Here is a 14018-nt window from a genome sequence, read left to right on the forward strand (position 1 = left end):
AGTAGATACTGTAAATACATTGAGCTTATTATGTTTTAATATTGTTAAGCCCTTAAAAGCAATATATTATATGAGAGAAAGACCTTTATGAGTTTAGAAAAATCTGGATTCAAGATCCAATTATATACTAATTTGACCTTGATCAAGTCATTTATACTCTTATTTTTTTCCATTTGCGAATGGAGGTTAATGATCTTGCTCTGCTTACTCGGCAGGGTTAGTGTCAGCATCAAAATGAGATGATTTATTTGAAAGTATATTGTGGATGAAAAATGCTTAAATGCATAGTTGTAGGAATGTGTTTTTTTTTCTAAACCTGGAAAATCACTGTTTTAGAGATACTCATTATGATAACACCCTTTAGCTATGATGTCATCCAACATTTCAGGTCCTTTAGAAACTATCTTCTGAGTGTATTTAACAGTCCCTGTTCCAGAAGTACTGTGCTGGTATGTAGTTAGTTGAATGCCATAATGGTTATTATTATTTTTGAAATTGGCTGGCCTCATTTCCTTCAATCAAATTGCAGGTTTTCGACTCCACTGCTAACAAAGATAAGTTGCTTCGCTTGAAATTAGGATCAGGAAAAGTCATCAAGGTAAAGGCTGCACTGTGTTTTTTTATGGTTTTATCAGTTGCAGTGGGTTTAACTTAGATTAAATTGTGTGGAATTTCTTTTCTTTTCTTTTTTTTTTTTTGAGACAGAGTTTCGCTCTTGTTGTTCAGGCTGGAGTGCAATGGTGTGATCTCAGCTCGTTGCAACCTCCACCTCCCGGGTTCAAGCGATTCTCCTGCCTCGGCTTCCCGAGTAGCTGGGATTACAGGCATGCGCCACCACGCCCAGCTAATTTTGTATTTTTAGTGGAGATGGAGTGTCTGCATGTTGATCAGGCTGGTCTCGAACTCCTGACCTCAGGTGATCCACCCGCCTCGGCCTCCCAAAGTGCTGGGATTACAGGCGTGAACCACCGCGCCCGGCCTGTGGGATTTCTAATCAGGGTATCTTTTTGACATCTGGAAATGCCTGGATGAAGAATATGAGGGGAAAATGTGTTACATTGCATTTGGGATATTTTTATCTATGAATCATTATATTGAAGATGGTTACAATCGTTTTCTGTAGTCCTGACCTTTTCTTTTCTATTCTATGACTCTGAGCATATTATTTCATCCTTCCTATAGCCTAGTAGGGGAAAAGGTGAGACAGTTTATTCTAGAAACTTGTCATAAAGGGTTGAATCTCATCTGTCTGGGTTGCTTTGAATCAGCACTTTCCAATCACTGTGGGAGGCAACTGTGACAATAGCAGGAGGAACACTGGGATTCGAATCCGAGAACTTGGGTTCAAGTTGTGAATTTTTTCTTTACTAACTGTGCAGGTGTTTTATAAAATAAAGAATGTTTTACACATGTGGTATATTATGGTGTCAGGACATAGTAGTGATGATGCATTGTGCTGTACTCATTCATCTGTGTGGTAAAAAGGTTCATTTTCATGACCGCTTTTCCCAGAATCCTATGGAGACTTTTTCCCATAGATCATAGCAGTTAAGTCATGATCCCTGAACCTAGACAGATCTAATGTTGAATCTTAGCTTAACAACTTACTAACTGTGTGATCTTGGGCTACATACTTAACCTCCACAAGCTTCAGTTATTGAAGTAAAATGGGGACAATCCTGACAACCTTATGAAGTTTTTGGAGGGGCTTAAACAAGATTGTGCATGTAAAGCACTTTCCACACTTCCTAGAAAACAATCTTTTTTGATGGGGGGAAATGGAGTCTTGTTTTATCACCTAGGCTGGAGTTCAGTGGCATGATCTCAGCTCTCTGCAACCTCTGTCTCCTGGGTTCAAGCGATTCTCCTGCCTCAGCCTCCCGAGTAGCTGGGACTACAGGTGTGCACCACCATGTCTGGCTAATTTTTTGTATTTTTGGTAGAGACGAGGTTTCACCATGTTGGCCAGGCTGGTCTCGAACCCCTGACCTCAGGTGATCCACCCATCCCGGCCTCTCAAAGTGGTGGGATTACAGCTGTGAGCCACTGTGCCCAGCTGAAAACATGCTTTTTTAATTATAGCTTTTCTTACTCTTACTGCTCTTCTTTTATTCCTCCCATTTTCTCTCATTATCTAAGCTAAATATATTTCATGCAACCCCAGATATGCCTGCTTTTACAAGTAGGTTTAGAGGGTGTCTTCTAGATATTCTTATAGCAACACGGGGCAGTAGTCAGACCCGACCTCTGGAGGCACTGAGTAAACCTGAAAGTGTGGATAAGTGAAACCTGTTGCTCCTGTACTTTACTTTGTCTTCTGAGGAGCTTCTTGTTTGATGAACTTTTCCTATCTGATTTTTAAAGGGCTGGGAAGATGGAATGCTGGGCATGAAAAAAGGAGGAAAGCGGTTGCTTATTGTCCCTCCAGCCTGTGCTGTTGGCTCAGAAGGGGTAATAGGCTGGACTCAAGCAACAGACTCGATCCTGGTGTTCGAGGTGGAGGTTAGGCGGGTGAGTGAAACTGTCTTTGTTTTGTTTGATGAGTCTTCTGCATGTCTTTTTGCTAGTTAAATGAATAAATAAATGAAGATATTTGAAAACTAGGTTCTGAAGACGTAGATTTCTTTGAAAAAGTAGAAATGGAGTAGTCAGAAAGAGCAACAGCTTTGAAATCTAAGGATCAAAGTATTATATCCTTCCTGGCTCTCTATTCAGAGTCTAGAAGTGGTTGTGACTTTAAGAAAGTCACATCTCATGCCTGTAATCCCAGCACTTTCGGAGGCCGAGGTGGGCGGATCATGAGGTCAGGAGCTCGAGACCATCCTGGCTAACGTGGTGAAACCCCATCTCTACTAAAAATACAAAAAATTAGCTGGGCTTGGTGGCGGGCGCCTGTAGTCCCAGCTACTTGGGAGGCTGAGGCAGGAGAATTGCTTGAACCTGGGAGGTGGAGATTGCAGTGAGATGAGATCGTGCCATTGCGCTCCAGCCTGGGTGACAGAGCAAGACTCTGTCTCAAAAAAAAAAGTCACATCTTCACACTAAGCTTTTTATTTTGTCTACAAAATAGTGACTCCTGCCCAATGTATATACTTTTTACTTAGTGATTCTATGGCTACAAACTTGATATCTTTACATAAGTATGCAAAGATTGCGTGTGTGTATGTTTTACTACGACTACCTTTGCCACATTGTAGTAGCCAAAAACTGGCAACAACGTAAATGTCCATCATTAAGATACTGGTTAAATTATGTTTTTTTTTCATAGACTTTTATGTAGCTCTTAAAGAATATGAAAAATCTGTTGTTAAGGAAGCAAGTTGCAGAACATTGTGGATAGTATGGTCTCATGTGCATGTGTATGTGTGTGCATGTGTGTGTGTCTGTGTGTGTATACACATATACATATCCATATCCATAGTCATATGTACATATATGTGTATACACACACATATAATACACACATATATGCTCATATATTCATAGAAAATTCCTGGAAGCTTTAAAAGAAATCATTAAAAGTGATTTTTTTTTTTCTGTAGAGTGGAAATGGAGTTCAGAAAGTTTTACTTTTTGTCACTGTACCTTTTGTACCATGTAAAAAACTTAACATGAATATATATAGTTTCTGTGCAATAAATTGTGCTTAGTCAACTTAATACTACCTGTTCCCTGCCCCTAAATGATCCTGTTTGCTTTATACTGTTTGTTAGATTCAAATGTGATAGGGTTTGTTACTGTAAACTCTAAAATACAATACAAATAGAGAATATTATGGTCATCTTCTTTATGGCTGTTACACCTGTCACAGAGAAAGGATGTGCTTCCCTTCTCAGTGATGCTTTCCTAACCGTTCCTAACTGGACACTTTCATCCTGCTGGGCTGCCCTAGCCCTCTTTCAATGACATGTGACCTGCTGCCTTTTTTCTTTATTACAACTTTTATATTCTCTGTCAATTTTCCTTTGAGTTTGAAAAATCATGGCTGGTGATAGGTAACAAACCAATTTGAGTTTATCATGACTGGCACATGAAACAAAAAATTTTCTGTTTTACCAATAATCAAACAATGACAAATTGACCTGCATATCAAATTCACAAGGCTGGTAGAGAATGATAGCCCGTGTGGCAAGAGTGTTCAGAAAGATTTATACACTACTGTGGTGTATAAACTAGTTCACTCTTTCTGAAGGGAAATTTAATAGCATCTATTAACCCATTTATGCTGGAGGTTGCACAATTTTGGGGAAAAATCAGACCTTGGTGATGACCTTGAGCAGTAGGATATAAATTACTCCCACAAGCTTAACGTTCCAATAATGGACCACTTGGCATAAATGGGTTAAAAGCTTTCAAAATGAGCATCCCTTTTATCCAACAATTTTAACTAATTTATAGTTTGGAAATATTTAACTAAAATTTAACTAATTTATAGTTTGGAAATATTTAAGATTATGTACAAAAATACAGATACAAAGCTATTCATGGAAGCATTGTTTATGATAGAAATAAGCTGAATGTCTAACAGTGAGGAATTGGTGAAATATACTTTGTAATAGAATATGTATTTATGACTTTAGTTCCTAAAATCCTTTGGAGACCTTTTCCTATAGATCATAGCAGTGAAGGGCTGACCCTTGAAGTTAAATATACTCTTCAGTAGTTAAAAATAATATTGCAAATTAATATTTAATGATATGGAAATAGGTTAATATGTCAGTGAGTGAGCAAAACAGGTTACAAAACAGCATGGCCCATTTTTGTAAAAGCTGTGTACAGAGACAGATGATATAATGGTAGTTGGATTGCAGGTGATTACTACCTTTGTCTTTTTGGCTGAGCTACATTTTCTGATTTGCCTGCAGTGAACAGGTAGTGGCTTGTGTAATGAAAAATAAGTAAAATGAAAGGAGGGTGAAAGGGGAAGGGTATTTGTCGCCTATCCCACCTGCGATGACTCTTTCTCTAGGTGAAGTTTGCCAGAGATTCTGGCTCTGATGGGCACAGTGTTAGTTCCCGGGATTCTGCAGCCCCGTCTCCCATCCCTGGTGCTGATAACCTCTCTGCTGATCCTGTTGTGTCACCACCCACATCAATACCTTTCAAATCAGGGTAAGATACTCCAATTGTATGAAGCTCTTTTATGGCTCATAAAAATGACTCTTAGAGGGGTTCAGAAATAGAGATATAGTTAAAAACTAAAATAATTTTAAATAACTGGAAAAAATGGGATCAGGGAAATGGGGAAAATACTTGCATCAGATTTTTCTGACGAAAGTTTAATATTCATAGGCCTCAAAAGCACTAACTCAGAAGAATACTTACAAAATTCTGGAAGAAAACTAAGCAGAAGGCATAAATACAAAATTATATACTCATGGAAAAAATGTAAATAATAAACATTTGGATGGAAAGTTGTTCAACTTTACTAGCATTCAAAGATTATGCAAACTAAAGAAGAGTTAAAATTCTGTTTTACAGTCATTAAATTGGCACACATTTAAAAAAACAATTTGCTTATCCAATATAGTTTGGACTTGTGATTCTGGATTTTGTTTTCAATCTTGGAATATGGTCTGTTTGCTTTCAGGGAGCCAGCTCTTCGTACCAAATCTAACTCCCTCAGTGAACAACTTGCAATAAATACAGTAAGTATAAGAGTCTTGGCCAGGCATGGTGGTTATCACCTGTAATCCTAACACTTTGCGAAGCTGAGGCAGGAGGATCACTTCAGTGCAGGAGTTCAAGACCAGCCTAGGCAACATAGTGAGACCTTGTCTCTCCCTTAAAAAAAAAAAGAGTTTTTCTCCTTCACCCCTAGTGTGCTGAGGTTTTATGTGCTTAGGATATGGTAGGTTAGAGAAAAAAAAAGTTAAGAGGCTAAAATGTTTCTAGGCTAAATCAATGGTTACTTTGTTCATTTCCCCTTACTTGGGAGTCAGTGTAAGTTAGCCTCAGCTTCTGCATAGATATTCAAATCTTGATTCTTATAAGCATGTGGCCTTGAGAAAATTGTCTAACTTCTGTGATCCTCAGCTTCTTCATTAGTTAAAAGGAATTCATTCTCATAGCCCCTTTTTACAGTTTTTGTGAGGATTAGAGATAATTTGTAAAGTGCTGAGCTCAGAGCCTTCGTTTAGTGTGTCTTTAATAAGTGGTCACTGTGATTATTATCAGGAGACTGATGTTCAACTGGGGGAGGAGCCTCTCGCAGTTAAAGTGCTCCTCAATTTTAGAAATATTATTTATTCCGAGGATTGTGTTAGTGGTTAATCCTAGGCACTCTCTTCTACTTGCTTTCTGTGACCTTGAACAATTTAGCTTCTCTAAGCTTCATGTGTAAATCCTCATCTGTAAAATGGAGATGTTGCCTATCTCAAACAGATTTTTATGACTTTTAAATAAAATAATGCCTATGGAGTTTTTAGTATTGTGTCTGGCATATTGTAAGCACTCAGTAAACATTAGCTCGTGTTATTATCATAAATGTTGCTAACATTACATATCTTTATACTTTCATTCTCACAGAGGAGCTCTGTACTAATTCACCAGCTGATTGACTTTGAGCAGGACAGTGAGCCTCTGTGTTTCCCCAGTTGTAAGATGAAAGTGCCAGCATGCTGTTTTAGTAAAATCTGGATTTGAATGCGTTTAAGAAGGATGCATATGGTAGTTTGCTGCTGGCCTGCCTGGTCTGTGAAGGCTTCTGAGTTTGCTGCCTGTGGACCAGACAGTGGCTGAGGCACTTCAAATTCTAAAGCCCTGTGGCCTTCACCTACTGCACTGGGAAACAGAATAGGTGTATGGAGTGAAATTGGTGCTAGCATCTCTCCAACCCTAGTTTACTTGTTTATATTCAATCCAAAGAATTATTAAGCAAATAATTGTTTCGAAGTGATCTCCTAAACCCAGAAGGTTAAATCAAAGAATCAGAGGAAAATTGAAGAATAATTATTATCTCAGATCTTTGAACAGTCACCAAAATGGTCCAATATTGGTTCCATTGTACTCTGTAGTCATAACAACTCTTGTTACCTATTTCTAAGCTATAGTAACTTCTAGCAGACTAATGGCCTCCAACTATTTTTTTCTTTTTTTTTTTAAACAAGTTTGTTTTTTTAATGGAGGCAGAATCTACATAACATGAAATTAACCACCTTTCTTTTTCTTTTTCTTTTCCATTTAAGTTTTTATCTTTGTTTTGAATAGGTAATTACATTTATATGGCACAGTTATCAAAACAATATAACAAGATCTACATTGTGAGGACTCACTTCTATTCCTGTCCTTATCTACCCTATTCCATCTCACACCCCTTAGGTAACTGCTTTTATTAGTTTCTTATATATTCTTTCAGGGTTTCTTTATGCAGGTGCACGCAAATAGGAATGTATATTTTATTCCTCCCTCCTTTCACACACACAAAGTAGCATACTCTGTATGTAATGCACCTTGCCTTTTCCATATAACTATATTATATAAAAAATGCAAAATCTTTTCATGTTGGTGTATAGAGAGCGTCCTCATTTTAATCTGTAGATCACAATATTCCATTGTGTGCATAGGGTTTATATAACTAGTCCTTTCCTGATGTATCCAACTTTTTTTGGATACATCATCAGTTAAGAAAAAATAAGCACACACTCCCAGTATATGTTTATTGACAAATTATGTACATAAAGTACCATCAGTCCCTGTAAGCAAACTCAATGTCTTACATTGGTAGCTTAAAAATATTAAAAATGCAGCCTGGGCAACATGGCGAAGCCCTTTCTCGACCAAAAATACAAAAAATTAGCGTCTGTGGTCCCAGCTACTTGGGAGGCCGGGGTGGGAGGACCTCTTAAATCTGGGAAATGGAAGTTGCAGTGAGCTGAGATCACGCCACTGCACTCCAACCTGGGTGATAGAGACCCCATCTCAAAAAAAAAAAAAAAAAAGTAATCTTAATAAAAATGGAGGTTATGATCATTTCCTTCTACACCCAATAGCTCATGTTGTGCACCTTCAGGTGTACTTACTTGCCATTCTGAAATTTTGAACCAGTTAATGGAAGCTTCTAGCATAGGGTCTAGTGTGTAGTTAATGCTAAGTCATAGTTAAATTAACCTGAAGTTAAAACAAAGAGCTCCTGTTTCCTTTTCTTCACAGATCTCTTCTGAATATCTATCTACTGAATTGCTTCAGGCTTTTGAGTGAGGGTACTGTCATCTAAAATGCCTCCCTTTCTTAACATCTCTATGTTAGTTTTTCATCTGTAAAATGAGACTAATTATGCCTACTGGGGAGACTTGATCGAAATGAGGCAATACGTGTGAAACTACTTTGTCCATTCCAAAGATACAGGGAATTATTTTTACTGCTATTAATTGTGATCCATGTGTGCTTCTATGCAAGAAATCTTTGATTCTCATTTTCTAGAGGATATGTTTTTAAATAGATATGGTAGGGGGATTTGTTGAAGGATTTGATACAAAAGCCAAAGGGATAGAGCTGCCTGAAGGTGATAAGCCTTGATCACAGTGATTTTTGTGACTTTCCTCTCTTTGTAGAGTCCCGATGCAGTCAAAGCCAAGTTGATCTCTCGGATGGCTAAAATGGGCCAGCCCATGCTGCCCATCCTTCCACCACAGCTGGATTCCAATGATTCAGAAATCGAAGTATGTCCCCCTGGCTGTATTAGAATGAATAGTAGAGATGTCGCCATCATCTTTCTTTTTATTTGGTTGGAGTGATTGTGTTTTCTGCCTCTAAGGCAGAATCATTATTTAGAGGGCTAATATGCAAAATGATACAGATTGGTATTGGTACATGTGTTTCTACTGTGATTAGTACTTCCCCTGAGAGATGGAAGCAATTTTGTAGATCTTTTACAAGAACTGGGCAGTTTTCAGTGGTTAATTTAGCCTTCTTTACTAGAATCTCTGTTGTTACAAGAGATCACTCTCTGGACAGCATGATGCCCAGTTCATAGCAGATGCTCTATTCATATGTGTTGAGCGAATGTTTAGATTATTTTGGGAAAGGTTGGTCTTCTCACTGATGTTGCCTATCACTAAAGCTCCAACTAGTATGTCTTTTGACTTTGTATATGGTATTTTTGTGTTTGTTTTCTATTTAGAAGTTCAAGAATTTTATTGAATTCAAATCTGTCAACTTTCTCCCCTTGTTATTTGCTTTTAACATGCTTAGAAAGCCTCCCCACTTTCAGATTATAAATATCACATGTATTTTTAAAGATATTTATCAATATTTTATACTTAGATCTAAATTTTTAATCCATTTGGAATTTGGTGTTCCAAATTGATTTTTAGTATTCTTTTACTTTGATAGAAAACAAGGAACGGGTGATGGTCTTGAAAAATTTTTTTCTGGAATATACTTTATATTTTACATTTTTGTTTTATTCTTGGAAAAGCTCTACGTAGATTTAACATCTTAAAGGAAGATAGGATTTCTGAGGCCTACTGTTATAGGATTAATTTTTTTGTGGTCTGGAAATGCAATTTAAATAAGAATATTTTTATTAAAAATTTTGTATGTTTTTATTCATTTTAGAATACTTTAAAATTATAGAAAAGAAACATATTGAACAAAAAGGGCATTCATCTTTATATATTGCTTTGTAACCTGATTTTTAAACTTAATGTTATATCATAAACATTTACGTTAACATAAATGATTTAAGTAAATAAAGTGGTTTAAAGGAAACCCAGTGTTCTATTATATCATTTTATTATATTCCTTTCACTCTGTTGTTAGACATTTAGGTTTGTTAAGAGCTGCAGAAATCTAAAACTGGGATGTTTTTCTAGAAGAGAATATAAGGGGACAAGGGGAAGTTCTAAAGTAAAAGAATGTCTAAAACTTTGGTCCTTGAACTATAGCATAGCAGATTACAGTCAATATTGTGCCTCAAGATTTTCTGTTTCTTATATGAAGCAGGAGGATGTAGAATAACTTTGTTTAGAGTTATAGCTTTGATTTTATGAAACGAAAGATTGTTGGAAAAAACATCCTAAAACTATATTATCTAAATATAGCATGTTAATCAGGTGCAGTGAATCCTGCGTTATCCGATTTTCATTGAGTACCTTGAGGCCTATGGAGATGATTTGCCAGAAGGGAAGAGTCTGGATTATTTCTTGCAAAAGACCACTTTTTTTGTAGGAATAGATTATATTTGTCTTAAGGTAGCTACTGGTTTGGAAAATGATATATTCTGAAGAGTGGTTAGTTTAGCTGCTTCAGACAATAGAACATCAACTTCTTAGAATATTTGTGGAAATGAACTATATTTACTTATTCAATATGATTTACAGGGAGAAGGACTCTTACTTTATTGCATAGCAGAGTGCTTTTTCTCCACAACCCACACCCTCAACTCATGGCCTTCCGCTTACCTTTCCTTCCTCTTCTTTGCCTAGAAATCCTATGTTGGAAGCAGATTTAGGGCAGTCAGTCAGCCTCAGTCTTCAATGAGGGACCCCATACAGAGTAACTCAAACACTCGTTCCTGTTTCAGGATGTGAACGCTCTGCGAGGAGGTGGGCAGCCCGTGGTGACTCCGTCCGTCCAGCCCTCTCTTCAACCAGCCCATCCAGTGTTACCACAGATGACCTCACAGGGTAAGGAACCTCTCTGAGGCTCTGTGGCCTTGAACTGGGTCAGCACAAAAATTATCATCACTGTTCCTTAAACTGTTAGGCTGCATTGTTTCAGTACTGAGGACTAAAGTGTAAATGTAAGAGTGGGACACTTGTCAGTTTGTCCCTGGGTAAGACATTTTCACACCCAGAGAGGGACCTGGCTGCTGATTGTGACTTCTACTGTGTTGCACTGTCAGTTTTGGATATCTGCACTCAGCTATTGAGACATCTCCCTGGGTGTGTTCTGTACTTCCTGTCGGATGGGATCCTAGGGCTGAGTCAGAAGCACATGAGAGCACCCAGTTTCCTTCCACTGGCTCATTCCTGAGATTGCAGTAGAGCTGAGTGTAGGGAGACTAGGCAAGGAAAATAGTTGAGTCTGAAGCATGATGGTATGTAAGGTGCTAGTCCAGACTCACACCAAGAAGCAAGGGTGGATAACAGTGGAAACGTCTCCCTTTATCTTAGCACCTCAGGCATCTGTTTCTGGGCTCCAGGCACCTTCTGCTGCCTTAATGCAAGTTGCATCTCTCGATTCCCACTCAGCTGTATCTGGAAATGCCCAATCCTTTCAGGTAACGTTTTATAACCGTATTAATTATATCCTATAATTTGCCATGGTTCTAGTCAGTCTTTTCTTCTTCGTGTACATTTCATACAGTAGCAGTTCCCCAAAGTCATAGTTCGTAATTTTTTTCCCTTCCTCGGTTACCACTTTCTCATCTCTAAACCAGGCAAAGGATTACCTACGTTCCAGTGTCATAAAGATTAAATGCAAGAACAAGTAGAGCCCCTAGTACAACGTAGTAAAGGTCCAATCAATGTTTGTTTCCTTTTCTTTCTACACATATCCAGTCGAAGGGTGTATATTCACATTCTTCTGTATTTTCTACCAAAAGTTGACAGGCTAACATTCTGCAGTAAATTCAGCAGAATGATATGATTTAAAAGCAGAATCGCATGGAAAATGTAACTGGACTCTGCTATGTAGTATACTTTTCTTAAAGAAGGCTTTTTTCCTGTTATCTACAGAAGACAATGGCAGCAGCCTGTTTGCCAGGGGCAGACCCTTTCTTTTGCCTCAACACACTTAGTGGATAAGACATATTGTCACTGATAACAGCGGCTCACTCCTTGGTAATGCTTAATGGAGGTGTGGGAGTAATGGTAGCTAGGCTATGCCTCATTAAGATGGGGGAGTCTCAAAACTGGAAAAAGTCCCACTGTTGCCCTCTTTCTCCCCATCCCTCCTCTCCTCCCTGGAGAATTACTATCCTATAGACTAAGAATTTTTTTTAAGTGGATGGGTAGTTATATCTATCCCTGGAAATGAGCTAGACTTCCTTACTTCAAGGAAGAGTAACCATCCTCGTTAAAATAAAAGCTGCTGTTTATTGAGCGCTTACTATCTGTCAGGCCTGTAACTTACCAGCTTTTCAGAACATTACCTATCTCACTTCATTTAGTCCATACAACAGCCCTATGAAGTGATATTATTATCTTCCTCTTAAAATTGAGGTGACCGAGGTTCAGAGGAACATGAGAGCTCTTGGTCTTGCAGGTTAGCTTCAGAATCTTGCAGGGGAGAGGCATCCTTGGAAATTGGCAGATTTGGTTTGGAATCTCAGTAAGCACTTCTTCCTTGAACTCAATGGAAGCTAAGCAGAGTTTATTAATCTAAAAACTTCTTAGACAATAGACCTGATAGGGGGGAATGAATCCCTACTTGGTTAAATCATCTTACCAGATGACTGGGCAGTGACCCAAGATACACTTTCTTTAGTTTCTGGGTAGAATTTTAGTGACTGGTTTCCTCTGGGTTAGATAGATAACTCTCCTACTGTAGTCCTTACTCACTACCAAACCCAGATCTCAGCCATCTCTAGCATCAGTAAGTTTGAGTCTCCTCCCAGCTCATCCACTTTATTCCACCAAAGAAAAATGTGAACAAAAAAGAAAGACATGAACATTTTATCAAGCAGCGGTAACTCGTCAGTTTCTCAGCCCTATGCAGGTATGCAAGCCTACGCTTATCCCCAGGCATCTGCTGTCACCTCCCAGCTGCAGCCCGTTCGGCCTTTGTACCCAGCACCGCTTTCTCAGCCTCCCCATTTCCAAGGTAGGAAGTAAATCCCTCAGTTTCTCATCTTTGCTCTTGCTGTGCTTTCCCTCTTCTTGCTCCTCTTTCATTTTTACTCCAACAGCTCTCTACTCATTGTTTCTTCTCTTTTTTAACAACTTTGTTGAGATATAATATGTATTCCATACATTCATTCATTTTAAATATGCAATTCAAAAGTTTTTTAGTAAATTTGCAGAGTTGTGCATTCATCACTACAATCCTATTTTAGAACATTTCCATCATCCCCCAATATTTCCTTGCGTCCGCATTCTGTGTTTTGTTCCTTGAATATTCTCCCCTGGCCCTTGTAATTCCTCTGTTAGAATAGCTAGAGTTTAGAGAAAATAGTAAAAGAGCAAAACATTGGAGGAAATTGGGAGAAAGTTGAATACTATAGGTGTTTAGTATCTCTAATGAAAGCTACTCTGTTAAAATTTTTTAATTATGAAAATAAGAGACTTTTATAAAAAAGTCAAGCAGTACAAAAGGGTGTAAAGTGAAAAGTTACTGTCCTTCCTATCCATAAACCCCTTGGCCTTGGAAAACTGTTGTTAACAGTTACTTGGGTAACTTCTCAGATATTTTTGTATGCATGTACAAGTATGAATATCTAATGTAAAAAAACCAAACCAAGATAAAGTGTAAACTGCTATGATGGAATCCTGCCTTGTTCTGCTGATTGTCTTCTGTTTAGTAATCAGCTTTGGTATTAGGACAGTGGTAGGAAAAAGCCAGTATGTCCTGCAACGTAATTTGTGGTTCTGGACTGGTCAGGATTTCCTGGATGTAGCCTTTATCTGGAAGCTCTGTCCTTCTCCATCTGGGATATGCTTTTTCATCCATCAAAACTGTCATCTCCCTCTGTGAAGCCTTGCCTGACTATTCTCTGTCCCTCTTTCCTCTCTTCCCACAAACACAACTATGTATGCATGTCAGCAAAGAGTTAATCGTGCTTTTCTTTGTGCTACTTTTATACCTAGTATATGATTCATTGTTTTGCACTTAATACACTCTCTTGTAATGATTTTTTTACATGTCAGTCTCCCAACCAGACTAAGAGCTCACCAAGGGCAGAAGCTGTGTTTTGTTTACTGCTGTATTCCTTGTACCTGGTACAATGCCTGGCATGCAGTTGGATGAACGGGAAAGCAATCTGAGCTGCCAGTGCTATGGCAGTGCAAAGTGGGCATATTTGTGCCCTTGGACCAGATGTAGCCCTTGATGCGTTTTGCATGAACACAGCTTAG

General features: G+C 38.3%; 1 protein-coding gene across 1 annotated transcript in view; it reads left to right on the plus strand.

Annotated features, from left to right (window-relative positions):
* The window catches only part of FKBP15 (FK506 binding protein 15, 133kDa), a 115617-nt gene that overhangs the window by 82418 nt on the left and 19181 nt on the right, over positions 1-14018 (plus strand). Inside the window, exons 12-19 of the mRNA XM_011973694.1 lie at positions 530-598; positions 2365-2511; positions 4970-5112; positions 5591-5648; positions 8553-8660; positions 10526-10628; positions 11118-11224; positions 12654-12768. Of these exons, the coding sequence (XP_011829084.1) occupies positions 530-598; positions 2365-2511; positions 4970-5112; positions 5591-5648; positions 8553-8660; positions 10526-10628; positions 11118-11224; positions 12654-12768 (850 nt within the window). The remainder of the gene's footprint in view (positions 1-529; positions 599-2364; positions 2512-4969; positions 5113-5590; positions 5649-8552; positions 8661-10525; positions 10629-11117; positions 11225-12653; positions 12769-14018) is intronic.

This window comes from Mandrillus leucophaeus, unplaced genomic scaffold, assembly GCF_000951045.1.
Source record: "Mandrillus leucophaeus isolate KB7577 unplaced genomic scaffold, Mleu.le_1.0 Scaffold1394, whole genome shotgun sequence".
Taxonomy (NCBI): Eukaryota; Metazoa; Chordata; class Mammalia; order Primates; family Cercopithecidae; genus Mandrillus; species Mandrillus leucophaeus.